Below are 24,673 nucleotides of genomic sequence, written 5' to 3' on the forward strand. Positions count from 1 at the left end.
GCAGCTGAAGTGTCATTGGCATGCTGTCACTGCTTGCTAGCTGAAGATGTGCTTAATAGAAAGTCTGTGGGCCCATGGTTCAGCTAGCGAGCAATGATTGTATTCGTATGAGCTCTTCAGCTGCTTTGCTCTAGTGATCGTGGGGGTCTCAGCACTCAAGACTCCCAACTATCAAAACTTTTGACATGTCCCTATGACATTGCAAAAGTTTTTAGAAAGCACAGTTACGCTTTAATTGAGTATGGAAGTAACATACCTCTACAATGATGGATCGCACCACGGTGTCTATACGTTTGGCCTCATTCGGGTCAGCTGGGCCATCGCATGTATCTCCAATATGAAGAGTTTCACCTGTTATACTGATGGGCAGCACACCTACAAAGTTAGAGCAGATACATTTGCAGGTTAAGAAGGATTTATTGAATTACCAGAGGTTCGATATGGTGAACATACGAAAGCATATTGTAGCAAAATAATTACGTCTATGACGCAAAAGAGCAATTCTTTTAGAGGACTGGGCACCGCCATATATTACATGTTCCCCCATTCATTTGATTAGATTAGGCGCCATTAAATGCAACATTTCTTCTCTAGCAGCCATTGATAGAGAAATGCCCAATCCTCTTTTGGACAGCAGGTTGTTCAGATGAGACATTATCTTTAAAGCCCCCAATCCTCCCGCTCCCCTGCTTGTGTCCTTACAAAGCCGCCTTTATACAAGTGCTAAAATAAAACGCATGAGTCCCATACAGTTGTGACATAAACAGAACTCGCACGTTGCAATTACCCATTATTTGCAATGGGTGTGTTTGCATGAGTGATTTTTCTCTTGCAGTGAAAGAAAAAACATAGCAGGTCTTATTTTTTGGGCGATATCGCCCATTATCTTCTATGGCAGCTACTGTGGATGGTGATTTGGATGCAGACAATGACAAGTTTGTGCAAAGACAGGATGTGGAGTTGGAAGTGTTGTCATAGGTACATAAGCAGGCTAGCTGCAGGTATAAAGGTGACTTTGAGCACTGTTTACTGAAAAGCAGCAGAAAAGTAAGTGCATTACATACAAATAAATGACTGCCCATATAAAACATGGCCCTGCTGGATCCTTTAGTGCGTGGGACACCTTTTCAGAAGCTGGACCTTGACATTAGATGTATACTGACTGAACCCACAGATTTTGGCGGACTGTCTAATGTGTATGAATACTTCCCAACTCAGGGGTGTAACTAAGGGCTCAGGAGCCTGGATGCAAAAGTGCAGCTGGGCCCCTCCACTCCATCTGTACCCACACCCAGAGGCGTAACTTGAAGATTCCGGGCCCCAATGCAAAACCTGTAAGAGGGCCCCCAACTCTAAGGCTTTATTCATAATACTAGGCTCCCTATATGGAGAAGATAGGCCTTATGAACCCCTAAGAGTCCTGGGCCCGGGTGCAACCACATCCCCTACATCCCCTATAGTTACGCCCCTGTCCCAACTGTACCCATTGGCAGATATTTGAGGAGATAAAGATCAGACAGTTAGATTTCAATTTGCCTTGCTCAGTAATTTTGTTCTTAGGGAGATAAGCCGCCATGAGAGATGATGGGCTGCGATTTAGAACACATTTAGAACACATGGATGCTTGGCTGAGCCCAGTATGCATTTGCATGAACTATTTGGGAGAGATAGCTGTGAACCAAGCAGAATAGCTATTTAACCCCTTTCCGCCCCACGGCATCAATATATACGCCCTGGCTGAGAAGCAGTTCCTTCCAGGGGGACGTACACTTACATGCTATGGATGGCGCGGGCTCATAAGCTGAGTGCATGACATCTGCAGCCAGCTGTCCTCCCACTGTAACAGCGGGGATCGGTGAGAACACTGATCCGCAATGTTAACCCTTTAAATCAATCAATGTTATATCTTACATTATATGTACCCAAAAAATGGTATCCATAAAAAACTACAGCTCCCGACGCAAAAAACAAGTCTCAAAAAGGCTTGTGTCCACAGGAAAATAAAAAAGTTATAGCTTCTGAAGAGAGAGTGACTCTCCTCTTTGACATCCATGTGTCCTAATAGGGCATATAGAAAGGTGTTGCTTCACAATGGTCTCATTGAGGGACTACTAATATAATCAATTCTAAGCCCATCAGGACAGATCCAAGGGGTCTTAAAAGCAGGAAACACTAATGGACATGAACTTACCTAATGATTTGGCTTTCAGAATAAATGAGAAGGAGCCTCTTTGTCCAGAGCAAATACATTGAATATCATTGCCATTCACCGCCTCTGTAGTGTAGTCATCAGAATGTGCCATCGTTACATTGACCTGCACAGATAGCAGAAGGCTTTTTATGGATGAATTACTAAAATGTAAGCAGCCACCACCACCCCCTCATGTAGCATTGTTCATCTTAAACCATGTAACAAGTACTGATTAACGAGATTGTCGCTTATTTAAAAGGCCCTTACAACGGCCCCTGTTGACAAACAATCGTTAGCCCGCCTGCACACGGCAGAGCCAGATTCCGCATGCGGATTTCCGCCACGGAAGACCTTTGATTCAATGCGGAAATTGATTAAAAATGCTTGCAGGTGATGAAAAGTTTTTCCATGTGGATGCACAGTGGATCATCCGAGTGCATACCCCCCCCCTCCCCCCCCAAAAAATCGCAAGCCCAATGGTGCCTTTACCCACCTCCCTGCCAAGCAAAATAGAGCATGCTGCGATTTATTTTCCACTCCCGGAATCTGCAATACAAATCTGCCTGTGTGTATGGAGCTGCGGAAGCGAATGCTTTCCTCTGGGGGACTTTAACAGCGGACTCTCCGCACGGGTGCCAATTATGAAGTCCGCAAATCAAATCCGCCTATGTGCAGGAGGCCTTAACCCTTTCCAATCCACTGTCTGACATCTTCCTACATTCTGATTGAAGCATGTACAGCTCCAATGTCAGAAGATGTCCGACAGGGTATTCTTACCATCTATATCCAGCCACTCCACTGTCGGAGCCTCCCTGGCGCACATACACTGGCTTTAGCCAGCAGATGGCACTGTTGTATACCAGCAAAAAGAGAAAGTCTTTTAGGAAACCCTTAATCCAAAATTGTATTGGAAAGGGTTAAAATGTGATACTTTGTCTCCAATACAGGATTATTGCTGCAGCACAGGTCCTGCTCACACAGGGAGGTGTGCTGTTGACAACGGTAATATTTTCAGTTGCATAAAAGATGCTGGTAAATGAGTATTTGTTTGTTTGGTCATTGGGTGCAGCCTTACACAGCCCAATTATTGGGCAAACGAATAATGTAGCCTGATCATTGGCTCGCCTAAATGAGCCTTAAAGGTGTTTTCTAGGACTAGGATTTGAATGAATTGTCCTTAGGGTAGGTCATCAATATCCGATGGGGTGGGGGAGTCCTCCATCCAGAATTCCCATAGATCATCTGTTTGAATAGGTCACATCGTAGCAACTGTGTCTGATATAGCAGCTCAATCCCATTAACTTTAATGGGATATTAATGACCTATCCTGATGATAGTTGATCAGTATCCTAGTACCAGAAAACCCTTTTAACCCTTTGCAATCCAATTTTGGATTCAGGGTTTCCTAGGGGGCTTTCTCTTTCTGCCATTTACAATGGTGCTATCTGATGGCTAGAGCCAGTATTGCAGTATGTAAAATGCCAAAGAGGCCCCCGACAACAGAGCGGACAGTAATATATAGTAAGAATACCCTTCTGAACACCTCCGGACATTGGAGCTGTACAGGCTTCAATCAGAATGTTGGAGAAACTCAGACAGTGGATTGGAAAGGGTTAATCCCAAAATCCATAATAAAAGACGGAGTGTGTTAAATATTCAACTTTACTGATGACTTCTTCCACGCTAGCACCCAGTACATTGAGCCCATGCCTGTTACCCACACTGCTAAAGAGTAAAGAATCCTCACCTTGACACACTTCTCTAGGTTATTGGCCACAGTAACTCTTATCATCAGGTCCTCTCCTCGGACAATGGAATAAGGAAGAGAGACGGATAAGAAGAACGGCTGGAAGGAGGTGAAGTTGCTTGGGTTCTTAGTCATTCCAATACCATTGCCAGACAAACAGACCATATCACCTTCCCACTTTGTGATGGTGCCAGGCACCTCCAGGGGGACGGAGAGTAAGCCATTTTCACTAAAAAAAAACAAAAAAACAAATACAATTACAATACAAATAGAGAAAAAGAGGATGTTCCTCACTAGTATCGTACCCAGAGAACCCCTAGAAGCCAATATTAGGTGCAATAGATCTTCCTGTAGTCCGAGGTCATATGTAGCTACAGGTATAGATAGCATGGACCTATAACGCTGTTCTACAAAAATTACACTGCAATGTTGGCAGATTACTGCTGGATGATCAGAAAAAAGGAGGCTGTACTTGAATGTAATTCGCTGTGTTTGTCAGTCGCATGGCATGCAGCAAATACTCAATGACTATCTGGACGTGTATGCGCTTCTAATACACGCCAAGATAGAACATGCTGTGATCTTTATTGCTTGTTTATTTCGTGCAATATGTGTGATCGGCAGCATGGCAGCCCATGGCAGATTGGTATACCGTATTCTGCTTGCAGAATACGCTGTAACGATACGTTCTTGTGAAGCATCTGAAAAAGAGACAAACAAAAAGACGTCGCATTTGAAGCATGTCCGTGCATCTTCTTTCTAATAAAAGAAAATCTTATTAAACTCTATTTTTTTTTTTCCTAACCAGAAGTAATCTCGCATTTTCGATGTCATTTTCATGTTCAGTATCTGAAAATTAGGTGAGATTACGAAACTTGTGCTTAAAGGGGTTGTCCCGCGCCGAAACGGGTTTTTTTTTTTTTCAACCCCCCCCCCGTTCGGCGCGAGACAACCCCGATGCAGGGAGGTAAAGAAAGCTCACCGGAGCGCTTACCTTAATCCCCGCGCTCCGGTGACTTCTCTACTCACCGCTGAAGATGGCCTCTTCCTCCGTGGACCGCAGCTCTTCTGTGCGGTCCACTGCCGATTCCAGCCTCCTGATTGGCTGGAATCGGCACGTGACGGGGCGGAGCTACACGGAGCTACACGGAGCCCCATAGAAGACTGCAGAAGACCCGGACTGCGCAAGCGCGGCTAATTTGGCCATCGGAGGCCAAAAATTAGTCGGCTCCATGGAGACGAGGACGCTAGCAACGGAGCAGGTAAGTATAAAACTTTTTATAACTTCTGTATGGCTCATAATTAATGCACAATGTACATTACAAAGTGCATTAATATGGCCATACAGAAGTGTATAGACCCACTTGCTGCCTCGGGACATCTCCTTTAACCGTGTAATCTGCCATTATTTAGAAATTTGCAATAACCCATAAAGCTGAAAATTGGAGCGGTACAAGTCATTTTATTCAGCAGAAGACTTTAGGACTTTATCCCTACATGTCTATAAATCAGTGGTGCGTGTGAATACATAAACACTTTATAATAAGAAGTTACATGAATTATAAAGTAAATCCTTTCACTGCCATTGGACTTCCTGTAAATATTCAGACATCTCCTCGATGCCCCCCAAAATCATTCTAGAATAATGGACTAAAGATAAGTAGAGGGAAGAAGGGGAGGAGGGGGATGCAGCTGCAGTATCTCTCTCTGAGTGAATAGGAAAAGTTACCTGAATAGGAAGACTGATGGGACCACTAGAACTAGAATCTTCCAAAAGGATTACTGCCACGCTCGAGACATACAGAAATAAATATGTTTTCAAGGGCAAAGGGGTGCAAATGGAACCCACCACCCCCACACACACACACGACACCAGCACTGATTAGACTTTGCATTTCTGGCTGTGCTAAATCTAATATGCACCGACAACTGCTTAAAGTTTTTTTTCTTTACTCTTTTAACTGATGACCTGTCCTCTGGATAAGTCATCAATAGTTGATGGACGGGGGTCCGCTGCTCGGGTTCCTTGTCCGTCAGCTGATCGTCCAGACCGCTGTCATCAGCCGTCAGCACAGGAAGTGGGGGAACTGGTCTCACTCCCATTGAAATCAACGGGAGTGCCGTGCTGCTACTCCACTTCCTGCTTCTTTCCTGGTCAGGACGTCACATCCATTCTTAAACAGCAGAGAAACCGGAAGTGGAGTAGCAGCGCGGCACTCCTATTGATTACAGTGGGAGTGAAGCTGGCGCATGCACTTCCTTTGCTGTCCACTGATGAAATCTGGCCTGCTGCACAGGTCAGCGGACTGGACAATCAGCTGGTGGATGGCGATCCTAAATGGCGGACCTCCGTCCATCAACTACTGATCACCTATCCAGGGCATAGGTCATCCGTTAAAAAAAGGCAGGAAACCCCCTTACAGGGCTTGTGCTGAGCTGCATAACCCCTTGCAAAATGCATGGCCCAGGGCAAACAGCTGGACATCCCACATCCTGCTCTCGTACCCTCCATCAATCAGCTACTTTTGTCTGGAGAAGCTGTAACCAGCTACACATTTTCTGCTGCAGGGGAAATTTAGTATCGCAGGATGATCATTCACATGAATGCTGTCCTCTAATTAATAATTCAGTAGTATGACAGATGGTCCACCAGAAGGGGGTCCTGAGTGGGGGACCCAGCTCTCTAACATTTATACGCTTTAATGGGGCATATGACCATGGGTTGTGTTTTTGTACAACCTTCTTAAAGGTGTTGTCCAGGGTTAGAAAAATAACGCGGATTTCTTCCAGAAAATGCGCCACACCTGTCTGTGGGCTGTAGTTAGTATTGCAGATCAGCTCGATTGAACTAAATGAGGCTGAGCTGCAATACCACAAACAACCTGTCCAGAGGCGCGGTGCTATTCTTGGAAAAAAAGCCTCCATGTCTTTCTAAACCTGAACAACCTCTTTAATAATGGAAAAGCTTTAAACAAGTGTCAAAGATTAACTTCCTAAAGTAATGGTTGCTGCGATAAGTTCAGAAGCTCTTACTTGGTATACGTTATATTAAAGAACATCATCTCAGGAAATCTTGTCCGCACGCTTTGGATAGCAGCAGGAGATCCCCCATTGTTAGCGCCGTCGGTAAAGGACATGTCTTCTACTGCTCCTTAACGAGAGATTTTACAAGTCATTTATAATACTTTTATCATGGATGATTCTGATGGAGCCAATCAAATGGTGGAGATTATATTACCTGGCTCCCTGGCAAAGGTTGCACTATTCGTCATTAGGAAATCACCATTGAAAATAGGTGGTCGTCCAATAAATGCAGGCTGCCCACATAGTGTAGGTTGACTCGATGGTGCATGTGTAAGCATAAGCATGCCAACACTCTGAGAGATAGAAATAGGTATCACCATGGTATACAGGAAATTGAAACAGGCAAGAAAAGCATTCAACCAAAGAGGGCGATCTCATCTGGCTTGTAATCCCAGGATATTGTTGGGAATATACGATCGACTCTGCTTAGAATAGGCCTCCAATGTGTAATTGGTGGGGGTCCAACCTCTTGGCCCCTTTATTTTATTGTATCTGGTATTGCATTCTTCATTCTGATTATACATTGGTGGCCTGTACTAAAGAGACGCCGTCCATGTATATTCCCAGAAAATGCCTTTAAATCTCTTTATGCTATTCCCAGCCCATCTAGAGTTTTTAAATAACAAAGCTGAAGGAAGACTCACTTACTCCTCCTTCTCTGGTCATTGACATTGCACTGGGTCTGAAATCTAAGGATGGGATTTGGACGATTTTCTCAGGCTCTGCTGATCCGGTTATTAAAATAACTGAATTACAGAATCAGGAAGAAGAAGAGTCCCAAATTATTTCTAACAGTAGTTGACTATGTGTGGGCAAAATTATGGGCCCGAGCTCCATGCTGGCTACTGCTTAGTAGCAGGGAACCCTTTCTTTCTTGACTGGCACTAAATGTAGTGATCATATGCCCATTTTTCTCCTACAGAGACATGCCCAGCTTGTCCTATGCCAGGCCAGCTGGGATCAATCACTGAAGCTGTATTCATCTTGGACGTATCTCCTACTGTTACTATGAACAGTCCTGTGCTTACCCTTTCTCATATCCCTCTGGCAGCTGCTGTAGTTATTTTAAATTCTGCTCCATTGAATAATTATTTAGCAGAGCAGGGGTGGGAATTAGGGTGGGGTTAAAAATTCAAGCCCACCCCTGCTGAATTTAGAAATTCTCTTATAGCTACTCGATTGAGCAGATTCATTTGGAAAGCACAAAGGTTTGCAAATACAGGAATGTAAAAACCCTCTACAGCACCACTTATTAGAAGATGTCTTCCCTAAAAGTCAATGTTCAACCTTTCAGTGAACCTTGTAATATGGTTAAGAATATAAAGCAAACCAGAAGAAAAAGACACCACCTAGATACAGGCTGTTTTGGGGTGTTGTGCAGAGCACAGTACTGGTTGGCTTGGTTAGAGTCCTTTAATATGGGCCTGGGGGGGATAAGGTTTCTCCTTGAGGAGATTGCCATGCTGGCAAAGGGAGTTTTATGTAGGCCATGCAGTATAGAGGGCAATGCAATGTCCCTGTCAACAGTGCAGTAAGACCCAACTGCTCTAGTATCTACCGACCCCCCACGGCTCCAGTACACTGATTTCAGTAGGGAAGAGTTCGAATTTTTACTCCCTGAAATTCCTCACCTCTGTCCTACTAAATATATATTTATTGTTGTCACTTGCTATATATTTAAAGACAGAGGTAGACTATCTCTACCTTCTCTATGAGGAATCTTGATGTCTGTGGAAAGGTACCATCCACAACTGCAAAGTTGTAGACTCTTTGGTGTAGCTTTTCAGTGGCATTGGAGCATACTTTCTAAGTGTCCAATTTTTTTGTGGGGTTACCTTGAGGAATGTGTCATGGAGGGGCAGAGCTTAAAAGCATGGGTGTTGCTTATATGCTTTGTGGGTGTTCCTAGTCAGATTGGGATGAAGTTTAAGAGTGGCATGCCATGCACCAAATTTATTATGTGCTTTTAGACACTTTGCAGACTTAAGAGAACTCTTAAAATACACCAGTTTATTAATAACGTGCACCATTATTTTGATGCAACATCTTCGTGTAATAAATCAAAGTCATATATAACTTTCCAGGCATAACACAAGTCTGGCACAATGCTACCATGTATAGCAAATGTCAAGAGCTGGCGACAGCTATATCTGTTTTTCGCCTTTGTGCAATAACATACATAGCAACAGTATATAGCTGTATCCCTCTACATTTATACTGATTTCCATCAGGAAGCCTGTTTATTTCATAGCTTGGATGTTTGCCGGTCCAGGAGATCTATCATACTCACTTTTAACTCCTGATAGGAGTCTCCTTCATTCGGGAAGCTTGTAGGTGAATAGTACAAGCCATGAAACATGATTTGTTTATTAGCATCAATACAAGGAGGACTAGCTGGATCTACATTGTATCCTGCAGCAGAATATCCATTCAGACTACTGTATAGCAGAGATGAATACACCTAAAAAAGATTTTAAAAAATCATTTAGTGATGAACCGGCAATTACCTTTGGTGTAACTATCTGCATTAGTGGCTACTTGAAGGAAACATATCACATTGCTCATACAGTCCGATCTGCAGAAGGCATGTTATAAGGCAGGAGGAGCCGAGAAAACTGATCTATAGCATTGTGAGAAAAGTTTCAGTATAACTTGTAATTTATTGATCTAAACCATTTTGGAAGGTTCTAATCAGTGATTGGCAGTCTTCCCTGTAAGGGTGCCCATGCTGATCCTACAATAAGGCTCAAACCAAGGGTCTTGCTTGATTCTGAAGATACCTGAGCCACTATGGGGAAAAGCCAGAGGATGCAGATACTGTTGAATATAATGATCGCCGGCACCAAAAGACCTGAGGAACCAAGCAGAAAACCCAAGGCACGTGCCACTAGCGCCAAAAACTAGCAATGAACTTGCTCTACGCCTTTGCAGTACTGCTTAATCATCATTTATATCACTCATTTTAAGCATTTAAAAAAAAATAATGGAAATCACTGACTTCTCTTGACCACAGCCATTTTATCCTTTAATGTGTGGATAGCATGTTCAGAAATCGGAGGCTGACCCTTGGATTTCTGAATCAAATTTGCATTTTGAAATGTGGGCGATCGCCCACATATTTAGCCTCATTCGATAAAGTAAATCCATAGTTGGCCACCCATTGTAGTTTCTGTTCAGACAAGACTGGAGGCAACTATGAGGATGGATTTCAAATCCGCACATGGGAAAATCACATTACATGAACCAAAGTGGGGATCACCATTCGAAAAACATGAAAAAATATGCAGATTCTAACAAGAATTTCACTACGGAATTCTCACAAGCATTCTGTTCTGTGAACATGCTCTAACTGCTTGCTATCAGTAATTCTTCCGCTTTTCCTCTAAAATGGTTTTTATACATTTTCCACAAAGGATCTTACTATTGAAGGCGTGAGAGGCTGGTCCTGTTGCAGAAGCAGAAGGCTTGAATCGTAGATCCTCACACCACACACGGAACGCGGTGATGATGCAATATTCAAGTTAATAGTAGAACCGGGCGTTGCCCTTTCTTCCGAGAAATCCATGGAGACCTGTACAAAAATGACAGGAATACTAAAATTCAGAAGGTTGGCACTTTTAGTCAATCACCTGGACTGTAGAGGCTCCACTGACAGCTGCATCTGCATTATTTCCAAGCTGTTGATGGAGTCCTTTGTCATACTTGTTTTCCAACTTATGACTAAGGGCTCATTCACATCACTGTTAGGGTAAGTTCCTAAGATAGAATTCACAGCAGAATTTTCTGTATGAAGTCTGCCTCTAAAATCCATGTCTTTCTGATGCCACTTCTGGCGCGGATCCACACACGGAAATTAAAGGGTCAGTGAGTAAAATCAGCGGGCGGAATTCTAACACAGAAAATTGCATTTCCTTAGGGTTTCTGTTTTCCTGTTCCATCATAGGAGCAGGAGAGAGCAGTAAAACAAATAGCCTTTTAGGCACAAGACAGAAACAAATGGTGTTGAACAGACACCATGGACTTTAATTGGGTCTTCAATGGGACAAATACTGGTCTAAAGCAAAGTTTACCAAGTTCATAAACTTGCTTGTTTGAGTTGTAAAGTACGTGAAAGGAATGGAGAGATGATGGGTTAAGATCACTGGCTAAGCAATGTTGGATTCAGCTTGTGAGTCTGTACTGCTGGGGATGCCATCTGAAAAATGTTGTCAGAGCCACGGACAAGGGGGCTAACATTTTCTAGAGGAAGAGGTGTTTCACCCAACTACCCTCTATTATGTCTATATCCTGTAATAGTAATATATGTTACTATTACAGGATATAGACATTAAATAACCTGCGGCATTGTTGATCCAGGTCTTGTAGTCAGGTGGGAACTTTCAATACGTTGATCCAGGGATTATTTTGACTGCCATTATGGAGTCGGGAAGGAATTCCCCGCCCCCTTCCCCCCCACATGGGCTAAATTGGTTTCTGCCTCATTGTTTTTCTTCCTCTGGATCAACAAGATGGGGTGGAAACAGGCTGAACTAGATGGACATTGTCTCCTTTCAGCCTAACATAAAAAGAAGGTTGTCTTCTATGAAAGTGTCCAATGTAATTCGAAATAGGTATATAAAGTGTTAAAAAAAATTTCATCACAGAAGGATTCATATATTTTTTTTTTTTACCTGGTTTCTGAAGCATTTCTCGATATTGAGCTGAATGGTGTGTGCCACAACCTCTTCGTCCAATAGAGCGTAGACAATAACATCAGTAACTGGAGCATGCTCTGGGGTTATCTCTAGAGACAAGGGAAGCTCTCCTTGTGTAGCTGGAATATAGGAGATAGATAAATAAATAGATATGAAATAGATAGATATGATAGATATGAGATTGATAGATAAATAAATAGATATGAAATAGATAGATATGAGATAGATGATAGATAGATAGATATGAGATAGATAGATAGATAGATATGCGATAGATATGAGATATAGATATGAAATAGATAGATATGAAATAGATAGATAGATATGAGATAGATAGATAGATAGGAGCCTCTTTGAATCCCTCCAGTAACATATTACATTTCTTTAATTCAACCAGAAAATAATCATACTCAAATAGATATGAAATAGATAGATAGATAGATAGATAGATAATAGATAGATATGAGATAGATAGATAGATAGATAGATAGATAGATAGATAGATAGATAGATAGATAGATAGATAGATAGGAGCCTTTTCGAATCCTTCCAGTAACATATTACATTTCTTTAAATCAACCAGAAAATAGTCCTACTCACAGTTGGTCAGATCTGCTGACAATGTACCAAAGTTTACAATCTTTAACCTTGACATTGTCTATAATAAAAGGAGGGAAAGTAGCAAAATTAACAAGAATAATTAAAGTCCTTAGAAAACATGACATCGCTCCTGAGCATCAAGTCCAACATTGATAGATGTGTAGGTAAATGTACATTTACTCACAGACTTCCTGCTCTATTCTTGGAAGTTCCTTTATTAACCCTATCAGAATTTTTTCCTTTTATAAGATTAAATCTTTTGACCAAAGTTTCTAGAGAACCAAAGAGGCTAATTTAGACCATTTTCTTCAGATTTTCAGCGCCCTTTTGCAAGAGACTCCAAATAAAGGCAGATATCTGTGCGGAGGTTGACCTGCAATGTTGAATTTGTTCGGTAGCTTACATTATTGGCTCGTTCAAACGAGCAATTGTTCAGTCGTTCACATTCGCTGTATAAGTGACTGACGACTGAATGATCAGTATTTAACCCTTTCCAATCCACTGTCTGACCTCTAAAGGCATTATGATTTAAGGCTGTACAGCTCTGATGTTGGAAGACATCCATCGGGATTCTCTTACTGTATATTGCCAGCCTCTCAGCTGTCGGAGCCTATCAAACGTGTCACCTCATGCAGTACTGGCTTTAGCCAGCAGATAGCGCAGTTGAATAATGGCAGAAAAAGAGTAAGCCCCCTGGGAAAACCAGGATACAAATTGGATTGGAAAGGGTTAAGCTGAACGATTAGTGAATGAGCCAACGATGATCTTTATGCCTAAAATGAATAACAAACGAAAGGTGAACGATTTATCATATCATTGGCTGCGCTTCAACTGAACGATGATCGTTCCCTTTCGCTCTTTTGAATGATTTTTTGAGCGATTATCGTTCCATGTAAAAGGGCCTTTAGCCTGTGTTCTTTGCAATGTCCTCAGTGGCTGGAGTTATTGTAATCAACATGATTTTTACTATCTGGTCTCTTAACTACTAAGACTCACCATGTAGTTTAAAGATACTTGGGTTTCACCATCTGTAAGGCCTAATTGGCTAAATGTGTACTTGACTGTTAGAATATAGGTTTGTCCGCATTGAAGCTCCTCTTTAGGTCCTTCTATCTGCAAGAAGCTCCCAGACCGAGAATAGAAGCGTGTGATGGAGAAGTAGTCATTGGAATAAGTGGGCACCACATAGGTGGAATCATAACATTGTTCAGAATTCTTGTAAATGACCTGGGAAGTAGAGAGAGGTGATTTAAGGTCACTTGAAAGCCACAAAAAGTTTGAGCTTCACCAGAAGTAAAAGTATTGTTAATCTGTATTATGAGGCTTAGTCTTATGTTACCATGCAGGGCTGGCGACAGGCTGGTTGGCACCCATACAGTACCTTCCACTGACTCTACCATTATGGTGTGACATATAGTGCTCAAATAATGCAATTCTACAATGCCAATAAAGTATGTAGCTGCATCCTGTGAAAGGTGGAATTGACAGTGTAAACTCCAGATGTCTAGGCTATCAGGGTGAATAGTAGCCTCTTCAGGGAACATATGAAGTGATCTGCATGCTACAATTAATATTTTATAAAATGAACCCATTTATGTAAATTCACAATACTTCGTACTTGTCTTTTTTTAAAGGGGTTTTTCAGGATTAGAGAAATGTAGCTGCTTTTTTCCCCCCAGAAACAGTGCCACAACTATCCATAGGTTATGTGTGGTATTGCAGCTCAGCTCAATTGAAATGATTGGAGCTGAGCTTTTATCACATATCTCATCCACACACATCTATTAGATAAGCTCTTTAAACAAAATTGTCCAAAAAGGTGAAATCCTTGCCCGGACCCGAGGTGTTGCTATCTCTACTTCCCGTCCGATTCCGGCACAGGGTCATGTGGTATGAACTCTGTACCCGTCACATTACTGTAGGAGGTAGGTTGTTGCGCTTAGCTTAATAATCAAGTCAACCCCCATTTCTGTTAGGATCAATGTGGAGACCGAGAAGTGGACTGGCCTGGTTGTTAAAATGAATTGTACAGACAGCCCCTTGCAATGATGTGATGCCCACAGAGAGTGCCGAAACTGGGATGGTGGATGTTTCAATACCGCCGTACAGTTAAGGATTTTGCCTTCCTGGACAACCCCATTATTCAAAATAAATGATAGGCTATTCAAACCCGCCGTCCTAAAACTACCCCATATTAGGTGTATAGCTATAAAGGGTGGAGTTGCACCCAAGTGCTGTTTATGAGGCTGCCCAAAAGGTCCCTTTGCCCCATTAAAAAACACTGAAAGGTGGAGATTATTTTACAAATCTTGCATCGGAGCACAAGAAATTCAAGTGATGTCTCTGACATTAACAAAAAGCTTTTTCCAGGTGAGCAGCAACATTGCTCAAGCCTGCATGAAGATCCAATGTTATGTCTGATCGACTCACCTGGATATTGACCACTGATTGCTCCAGTACACTCGTATCTATGTAGTCCTGGACCTTGCCATTGACATCGGTGGTCAGATTCTTCACAGTGACCCCATTAACTTGCAGTTCTATTATCTGTCCACTGATTGGCTTTTGAAGACCATCTACGGCAGTGGCCTGCAAAATTACACATCCAGTGAATGTTGTAAACATAGAAAATCAGTTTAATAAATGCTGAAAAAGACAATAAATACAGTACAAAATAACATTTTCACAGACTGGTAGGTGATGTCTGCATACGTTTGGGTAGTTGTGGAAGTGTCAGCAATTATGGTGGGATGATACGACAGCGCTATTAATCAATACTCCTATAAATGCTTAGCTATATTTCTATAGATCCCCATGTACGCCCCTATAGATTTTAAACTATGCTTTCTTCTGTAGATTTCCAGCTGTTATAAAGTTCTAGCTATGCCCTTATAGATTTACAGCTGTACCCCTTATAGTAATACAATGCCAGAAGTGGCTACTAGAGGGCTGATGAAGGGCAAGGACGCCTGTTGGGTAATTAATCTAGTGGGGGCATATTTAAAGGTGAGCAGTCCACACTCCGCCTGGGGAGTACAGAAAAGCTGGTCCGTGTGAGCCAATAGTTGGGATTTGTGAGTACCCCTGCTTAAAACTGTTGTTTTGTAAGCTGGCAGGGAGAAGCTCCCCAGCTGTTAGGGCTTAAACAGATAGACGTATTCCGTACGTGAAAATCTCATCCGTACAACACGACGAAACGAAGCCTTTGATTTTATTCGATTCGTCCGAGAAAACATAGGATCAGCTCTATCTTTGTCTGTGTTAGACAGCAAGCTCCCATAGACTTCTATGGCAGCTCAAAAAAAGGAAAAGGGAGGGAGATACCCTGCGTACAACAGAGATAAAAGAAGACAGCTTGCCCTAATTTGACATTTAATTGCCATTCTATTCCAAGGGAAGGGTATAACACACAAGTAGGGGAATCACAAAAATAACCAAACTATTATGCTGGCACGGACGTATCTGTGCATATGCTCGTCTGAAGCCGCCCTTGCCTTTGTGTTGGGGTGCTCTTACATGATTATCGATCGGATTCCTGTGATCCAGCGATAATCTGAACGATTATCGTTTAATATAGATGTATGCATCAATTGAACAACGAACAAAAAGTTGTTCACTTCTCGTTTGTCGTTCAGTTTCTACATGCAGAAAATAGAATGACGTATTGTTCCCTGTAAACAGGCAGTCATTCATTTAATCCCGGCCCGCTCCACCTCCATTCAGTCAAGGATGCTCATTCCTATGTATAAGGCCAGAAGTGATTATTCCTGGGATCCCCTATCAGACATCTGTTGTCCAACAGATCGGCCCATGTAAAAGCACCCTTAGTGAGTGCCGGACAGGCAAGGGTATTTCTTTTGTTCCTGCTCTGTTTAGATTTATTTTAGCTGCTAGTGCTCATAAAGCTCACTGAGTTTCAGTTTTAAATTTACAACAGGCTGACGATTCTGTGATTTTGGAGAAGATGTGTCCTTTGACCCCAGCAAAGGCGATCCCGAGCTAATACCTCCCTATAGAGTTCCAGGCAGGCTCTGCGCCGATCGTGTTCCTAAATATTTACAGCCATGCTCCTATAATTTTCAAGATTTTTTAAATCTTAGAACCGTCTCACCTGAATAAAATAAGGAAGTTGTTTCTTGTAATACGGCTCCATGTTCTCACGGTTGAAATACACCTGGCCCAACTGGTTAGTGATGCTGATAGTCTTTGACTCAGCCACTTGGATTCCTTTGAAGAGAAACCAGAACATAACCTTAATAAGTCCGGTCACTGTTACCCTATACAGGTCAGAGCTTCCATAGACAGGCTAGAAATACAAATAAGGACTAGCAGATGTATCCTATAAGACATTAACATCCTGGTTTCCCACACTTATGGAATAAAAGATCTCAGAAATATGGATCGGGGCATTCAACAAGAGGAATCACTTACCTGTACCCTGTTCCGTCACAGTGGCGTATAAGGTAAGTGCCATTCTGTATCCTGACCGATCAAATTGGAAGTTAGTCATGTCAAGTTCTCCACTGAATGTACCGTTGGCATCCAACTGCAGGGCAAAATAACTACATGAGTGCTACATATTGTACTGAGATATATTCCATATTTCGACACACTTCATTCTTTACCTGCAGGAGGGTTTATAGTGTAAGGACCTAAAACTACTAGGAGTACACAAAGGGGCGATTTTACGTGTCTATTTAGCTGCGATGAAATGTCAACCAAAAGTCCCGACCGTGTGAAGCATTGGATTCCAATCTATTCATTTACATGCACGATTTTGTGGCGTGGGGAAAATTTACACTGTTAAAACGTCAAATCAGCGATTTTTCACGCTGCTTCAAAAGATAGGGCTTGACCTATTACAGTGGCCCAGTACATGCTTTCCTGGCCCCCTCCATAATGTCATACATGTCTGTCTTATGTTGATGCTCTGTGCAAAACTGTCTTGTCATTCTGCTATGTGTATTGCACAGCTGCAGCGTATGATGGGTTAAGGGTTTGCAAAAGCCTGGAGATTGCCTGCAAATCTATCAATTTATGTCCACGGAACCCGTCTACAGGAGGGAGCATGGTAAGTGCCACCGTGACAAGCCAGCATCTTACCCTCCCCGGTCTTCAACGTACGCCCTGTGTCCAGTGTCACCCTGTGGGACGCTGCACTATCTTTTGACGAAAATCACTAGAAGCTCCCATAGACTCCCATGAAGTGAGTTTACCGGTGGCTCTATTTAAGCATTAGAAGTCATTCTGAGGATTTCTGTGTATGCCCGTGTGAATGGATGAGAAAACACTAATTAATCTCAGGACTCAATTGCGGAAATTCTTCACAGTTGCAATTTTTAGCCGCGATGCGGCTGGTGTAGATTTGCGATGCTCGTGTGAATGAGGTCTCAAACTCATGGTCACCCACATACTCAAACATGTCTGGCCTTAGACTGCTCTGCTCTGTGCATTACCTTCTATTGGCAGCTCAAGAAGTGCTACAATGCAGTACCTAATTAGCACCACCCTGATAACACTTCCATACAGAGCAGAGACAACAGTGTGCTAAGTAAGGGTCATTTAACCCTTTGCAATCCAATTTTGGATTCATGGTTCCCTAGGGAGCTTTCTCTTTCTGCCATTATACAATGGCGCCATCTGCTGGCTAGAGCCAGTACTGCTGTATGGGACATGCTAGAGAGGCCAGTAATATACAGTAAGAATGTTCTTTGCCTGTAAGCTGCTCATGTAAATGCACCTTAAAGGGTTTGTCCGATTACTGGGCAATCTCACTTAGTAGGGCTGGCTGCATTAATATAATAAACAGTTACATTTACCCCTCTGTGGCTGCCGAGATCCAGCGTTACAGCCCCGCTGTGGTTCCAGTGATTGTTGTGACAGATGATGTCAGAAGAAGTCATGTGACTGCTGCCATCACAGTGCTGCAGATGTGAGCACCGATGCCAGGAGACTGAGTGGTGACACTGCAGCCTCTCAAAGACTGCAGCGGTCACCGTATTTCCTGTGACATCATCTGTCACAATAATCAGCGGGACCACAGCAGCGCCGCATCCCGGTTGATGTGGAGGGCTAATTATATCTTAGCTTATTATATTAATGCAGCCAGCCCTATTAACCCCTTGAGTGGCGGGTTTCCTAGCACCCTGTCGTGCCCACCAGGGCAGGTTTTTTAAAATGGTCTAATCATTGAATTTCAACTAATTTTGCAGTTGCATCTCAAGAGCCATAACTTTTCATTTTTCCATTGACATGGCCATATAAGGGCTTGTTTTTTGTGGGACAAGTTATGATTTTTTGAACAGGGGGGAGGAAAAAAAGAAATGGGGAAAAAAGAAAAAAAGGGGCCATGTCATTAAGGGGTTAAATAATGTATTAACTTCCTTCTCTGGGTCATTACGACGCATGGATACCACATGTGTGATTGTATTTTTGATTTTTTACAAAGTAAAGGGAGACAAGTGTTTTTATTATTTTTTTATAATTTCTTTCCTTTTTTTTTTTTTTAAATTTTTTTTTGGTCCCTTTAGGGGACTTCCACAGGGACCCATCAGGACCCCTGATCACATTCCAGGGGTCCGATGGTGACAGCCCTTTACATGCTTCAGTGACAGCCCTTTACATGCTGCAGTCACATAGACTGCAGCATGTAAGGGGTTAACACAGCAGAGATCGGAGGTTTTCTCTGATCTCTGCTGTAAGAGCTAGAACTAGCTGTCCTCTGACAGCTAACAACCAGCTCTCCCTGCCACAGAGACTATCGGCTTGCTTCTGACAAGCCGATGGTCTCTATGGCAACCTGTAAACAAACCAGTGCAGGAGATTGCCGGCAGATCGGCAATATCTTCTGCTGGTTTTTCAAAGCCCTTGCTTTGTTCTCTGTGGGTCTGTGCAGGCAGAGCACAATGTCACAGCTTGTGGCATTGTGCTCTGCAGCTCCCATAGTGATACATAGCCCGGAAATCTTCCGGGCTATGTTGCTATGAGCAGTGGAGCTCGTCCCGGAAAATTTCCGGGCATGCCACTCAAGGGGTTAAAGCAGGGTTGCCCAATAACCAGACAACTTCTTTAAGGCTGTTTTTCTCTCTGGCCTTGGCTTTCCCTGGCAAAATCATCTGATTGCTTCATGCCCCGCATTCTGAAAGGGGTTGTGTATGTTGGCACAACCCCTTTAATGAACTAAGGAAGGCAACTGTATCATCTGCATCAGATGTCTTTTCTCAGGTTTAGTCACCATGTCTGATTGGGGATGCAAGCTCTAGACATCCAGTTGTCAGGGCCTGTTGTTCCACATGCAGAAGTGAAGGTTGATTGATCCCATGTCATACACTACGGAGGTTAGCTCTGCGCATAACACTCAGCACTGAACTGAGTGTATATCAAAGACAGACTTTTAGGTATTCTATTCTATGGTCAATAGTACAAAAAGTTCATCTAGTGACAGCCATAGCAGTGGGGTATAAGAGGTCCCATGGTCATATTTGGAAATTTAAAGCTTTACATCAGTTACGTTAGTATGAAATACTTTTATATAGAGGTGGACCCTTCCCCAAATGTTTGCCTTTTATGTTTTTACTCCATAAATGATGAGCAATGCATGTCCATAAGACCTCAGTAGGTATAAGAGAGACTTACTGTTCCAGTGATTGGAATGCAGAGACCATCTGGATTCCTGTTGCAGGCATTTCCTATGTAATAATTGACTGGCGCTCTGCATGCTCTTCCTGACACCTTCCCTAGCACTCCCTGGCCATAGGTGTACCTAGGACAGAAGAGGGAAAGTTTTTTCACTAGCTAGAACACCACATGTATGATGCAAATATGAGATAATGACCTTCATATCATGGCTGTAAAGTTTCATCTTGGGCAAAAGACATCATGCTTAAAACATTGTCTACCATCTTTTTGGGGCTGCACACTCATAGGCTTGGATGTACAAGTCATTGAGTATCATTGATGACCTCAGTTCAGGTTGACCTCATCAATAGGGTTGCAGACCTATAGTAAGCACTAGCATTGTTGCACTTCAAAGAAGGAATGAACAAGTGCTTGTCCAGTGCATGACCGGAGAATGGCCACATTTCAATTTTAACTATTAAACCTGCTCTTCTCCATATTCAACCCAGAATGTATTCGATAATAGAACTTATCAGGATAGTAAGGTTCGATGTATCGACAATGTTTCCAATAGGTTAGAACAGTAGCGGACGTAGACAGAAGAGGACCCTGGGCAGAAATGGAACAGTAAATGGGCCCCTTGCTGTGTAACATAGGAATGACCTTTGTAAAGTTCCTCTTAGTTCTCCAACAAATCCTACTTTTACATATAGAGACTCTGGGCAGCTACACATAGGGTTGCAAATAGCAATCTATGGTTTCCATGCTGGCTTTCCATGTGCAAAACAAATTATGTGATGTAGGGCCCTTTGTGGCACCCTCAGACACGAGGACCCAGGTGTGACCACAACTGCTTTTACCTCTATGACTATGTCCTTGGTTGAGTGTCAGAAGTTGTCAAGCGTTCAGGAAAAACTCCATTTTCCAAACAAATTCAGATGGAGATTCTGTTATGGGCCCCATCATATGTAGGAGGTAATGAATGGCACATGTGGGGAGTTACCCAACTACTTGCCCAGCAGAACGTAAGTGTATCCAGACTGATTATTTACATGATTAACATCTTAAGGAAAACCCTGTGGACGGACCCCTCATGAGATACAATAGTCTGAAACCTTGGCAAGAGAATTACATAGCATTATAAGGCTCTGTACAGAGAGCATGCCTGCTTTATAAGCACTTACGAGGTTATGACTTTGTATGGTAAGGTCTTGTCCAGGATGGTCACAGCATTAGCAGCCAATATCTCTAATTGCATGTTGGGCAAAACTGAAAGGCAAGAGGTTGGACAAATGCAATGATAATTTTATAATAATCACCTATTGGATCTTTTCGCATGATTTAAAGCCAATAATTACAAAGGGAACAAAGTATATAAATTAGAATGTTCCGAAAAAACTAAGCGTTGCTTGCTCTGCTCCTTCTGTAGCACCTATAGACTGAAATGGAAATGGTTAAGGTCAAATATGTCTACCTTGTCTTTGAAGTGCATGGAGAATGCATTGCCAGTGAACCATCGACTGCAGGTCACTAGACCCCCGATGTCCTGATAGGTGCAAATACCACCTCTGGGACCCTAATCTATCACACATTTATGGCATATCTTGTGGGTATGTCACAGATGTCTAATATGACAATACCCTTTTAGGGTGCCTGCACACGAACGGAATTTCCAGCGCGTTATTTTAGGCACATTATCTGCCCCAGACCGCAGCCAATATACTCCTATGAGGATCCGCAGTTGTCCCCAGACGGACAGATTTGTATCGCGTTTTTTCACGCGCGTGAAAAAATCTGCGACCTGTTCTAATTTGGGTCTGATTCTGCGCATGAAGCCTCCAATACAAGTGAATGGGTGCGTTTTTTCACGCAGTACATCCGCAGTGCAGCTGCGGATGGAGTCACTGGTTGCTATGACTACAGGAAGTAGGCATGGTAGGAGGCGTCCCAACACACAGCAGAGCTTCACAGGCAAATTTGTAGAGGGAGATAGGTAGTATTTCTTGCCAATGCAGGATGTAAGAATGCAAAATCTGTAGTAATGAATTCCTCTTGTGAATTTTTTTGCAGTGACTGAAATAAAGTCACGCTGGAGAAGCGCCAGAAAAAAGTTACATGGATCAACCATGCCCACAAAGACATCTACTCACCGGGTGAAAGCATGTTGCCAGAATAATTTAACGGTGCTCGCACAAGCAAGAGGGACAAAACGGAGTCTGGGTGTTGGTTTTTAAGCTGTTTTCCAAGGAATGGGCAGTTCTCTAGGGGTTGGGTTTACAATAAGGGGCGGCTGCTGGTTTTTCTGCGCGTTTTTTCCGCAACACATCCGCGTATATCCGCGCGTGATTTTTCACGCATCCGCACCTATCCGCAAGCACATTTAGGTACCATACGCGCGTGAAAATCTGCTAGCGGAATCCGGAACGCTCGTGTGCAGGCGGCCTTAAGCTGTACCTATTTTACAAACTCTCCACTCTCTTCTTAGGTGGCTTTAGACATTGTATGTAGTGTAGCTAGATCAGGTCTCTAAACTCCAAACTTTGAATCCTTTCCCTTCTCTCTGTCTGTATGTATTTTGTCTTAATGTGCTTAATTAGTGGGTTCTTCCTGACGTGATGTAATACAATGCCAGAAGTGGCTACTAGAGGGCTGATGAAGGGCAAGGACGACTGTTGGATAATTAATCTAGAGGGGGATATTTAAAGGTGAGCAGCACATACTCCGCCTGGGGAGTACAGTAAAGCTGGTCCGTGTGAGCTAATAGTTGTGATTTGTGAGTACCGTTGCTTAAAACTGTTGTTTTGTAAGCTGGCAGGGAGAAGCTCCCCAGCTGTTAGGGCTTAAACAGATAGACGTATTCCGTACATGAAAATCTCATCTATACAACACGACGAAACGAAGCCTTTGATTTTATTTGATTTGTCCGAGAAAACATAGGACCCGCTCTATCTTTGTCTGTGTATGCTAAGCCAATTGGACATCTCTATCTTTAAGATCCCACTCCCCTCCCTCAGCATGCAGTCTCAGGGCGGATCGGTGCCCGTGTTCCTGCACGATGAAAAGGCCGCACTGCGTGCAGACGACTCTCTGCATGACCGGCTTCATTGCTGGCCATGTGGTCTTTCACCGGCCGGTGCGGAGAGTCGTCCGCACCTGCAGTGCAGCGGTCAGAATCGTACAGAAACACAGGCAGATCGGCGCCCGTGTGACTGAGCCCTCACACTTAGGCTAGCTGCTTACAACTGGGTCGGATTCTGGATGTGGGATCCCACACTGGAATCTGACTTTGTGCCCAGCTGCTGAACCCCCATAACCCCCAAGTGATTTTCTGTGGGTGTCCGAGGATTGCAGTAAGTACACTGGAGCTCTGGAGATCAGCAGAAGGGACCCAGACTGAGCCTGCTAGATAATGTATTGCTTTTTTATTAATGTAATGCAGCTAGGGATTATTTTTGAGATAGGGCTTATATTTCAAGCCTCCCCGAAAATCTTGGAAGAATCAGGGTAGGGCTTATTTTCAGGGAAACATGGTATGTGCGGGAAAGATTGGGTAGGACCTTTCTTTCGGTATTTTTTTTTAAAACTCCTGTGCTATGGCACGAACTTTGATTGGCCGTCGAGGGAAAAGAAAACCTCGTTCAGGCGCAACTATCATCCGTACCGGCGGGCGTAGTTCCGCATACGGCCGTCTGAAACCGCCCTTAAGGTGCCACATTCCCTAATAAGATATTCTATGAACAAGCATTCTATCAATACGGAGAGTTCAGACAGGAAGATTTAAGGTCAATAATAAGCAGGTCAACTACTGTTTTTAAAATTGCACCAATGACATGACTATAATAAATCAGTACATACCATACTCGTCAACTACGAATGATTTTGAAATTTGGGAACTGGACCCTTTTCCCCCTTTTTGAACATGTATCTCATACGGTCCAAGCTCTGGATCAGAAAGTAAAACAAATTCTATGCGAAGCATGCTGTTAATTGTCTGCTGGTTCGTCCACTGATAGAGACGGTTTCCAGAGGGATCCTGTATACAATGCGTGGAAGAAAAATTTGTGCAGATATTACAACAGAACAACAGATGTGGCAGGCGCCTAATGGACGTTCATTACTTAGATGTACTATATGGCGGCATTGACTATTTCTACTTTGTGATATAATTTATGCATATAATGTGAGCACATGTAAAAGTGAAGGTCTGTGAATTTTTTTTATGTGTGTACGTGCCCCACTTCTATAAACAATCCATGAACCTTCATTGACAATATCTCAGAGTAGACTTTATTTATCTTTCTGTTTTGCACATTGTACATATCTTGAAACAGGCGTTTCCAGTTAGTTTACCTACATAATTCAGTAGGTATAGAACATATTCAAAAGATTTTAGTCAAGTAATTCTGAAAACACTTACAGATAATACAGTACATGCAATAATAAAACATACAGAAAGCATGCATATACATATTACTATATGCTTAACGACCACTCCATTTTCTTACCGTTACGAAGATAAGTGGAAACTAAAAATAAGAACAAAGGAAAAAATTAAAAACTTCTGTAAAACTGCCCCTATGTACAAGAATATAACTACTATAATACTGCCCCTATGTACAAGAATATAACTACTATAATACTGCCTCCTATGTACAAGAATATAACTACTATAATACTGCTCCCTATGTACAAGAATATAACTACTATAATACTGCTCCCTATGTACAAGATTATAACTAC

At 42.7% G+C, this 24,673-nt stretch overlaps 1 protein-coding gene across 1 annotated transcript in view; it reads right to left on the minus strand.

Annotated features, from left to right (window-relative positions):
- Nucleotides 1-24,673, minus strand: part of LOC136626333 (ovostatin-like) — a 63,012-nt gene that overhangs the window by 26,223 nt on the left and 12,116 nt on the right. Inside the window, exons 5-21 of the mRNA XM_066601306.1 lie at nucleotides 24,439-24,459; nucleotides 23,789-23,966; nucleotides 21,118-21,202; nucleotides 19,952-20,078; nucleotides 16,748-16,862; nucleotides 16,428-16,543; nucleotides 14,747-14,905; nucleotides 13,313-13,543; nucleotides 12,317-12,374; nucleotides 11,693-11,835; nucleotides 10,444-10,593; nucleotides 9,313-9,483; nucleotides 7,177-7,315; nucleotides 6,972-7,089; nucleotides 3,939-4,167; nucleotides 2,192-2,315; nucleotides 257-375 (exon numbers count right to left, since the gene is read on the minus strand). Of these exons, the coding sequence (XP_066457403.1) occupies nucleotides 257-375; nucleotides 2,192-2,315; nucleotides 3,939-4,167; nucleotides 6,972-7,089; nucleotides 7,177-7,315; nucleotides 9,313-9,483; nucleotides 10,444-10,593; nucleotides 11,693-11,835; nucleotides 12,317-12,374; nucleotides 13,313-13,543; nucleotides 14,747-14,905; nucleotides 16,428-16,543; nucleotides 16,748-16,862; nucleotides 19,952-20,078; nucleotides 21,118-21,202; nucleotides 23,789-23,966; nucleotides 24,439-24,459 (2,283 nt within the window). The remainder of the gene's footprint in view (nucleotides 1-256; nucleotides 376-2,191; nucleotides 2,316-3,938; nucleotides 4,168-6,971; nucleotides 7,090-7,176; nucleotides 7,316-9,312; nucleotides 9,484-10,443; nucleotides 10,594-11,692; nucleotides 11,836-12,316; nucleotides 12,375-13,312; nucleotides 13,544-14,746; nucleotides 14,906-16,427; nucleotides 16,544-16,747; nucleotides 16,863-19,951; nucleotides 20,079-21,117; nucleotides 21,203-23,788; nucleotides 23,967-24,438; nucleotides 24,460-24,673) is intronic.

The sequence above is a fragment of the Eleutherodactylus coqui genome, chromosome 4 (assembly GCF_035609145.1).
Source record: "Eleutherodactylus coqui strain aEleCoq1 chromosome 4, aEleCoq1.hap1, whole genome shotgun sequence".
NCBI classification, from domain to species: Eukaryota; Metazoa; Chordata; class Amphibia; order Anura; family Eleutherodactylidae; genus Eleutherodactylus; species Eleutherodactylus coqui.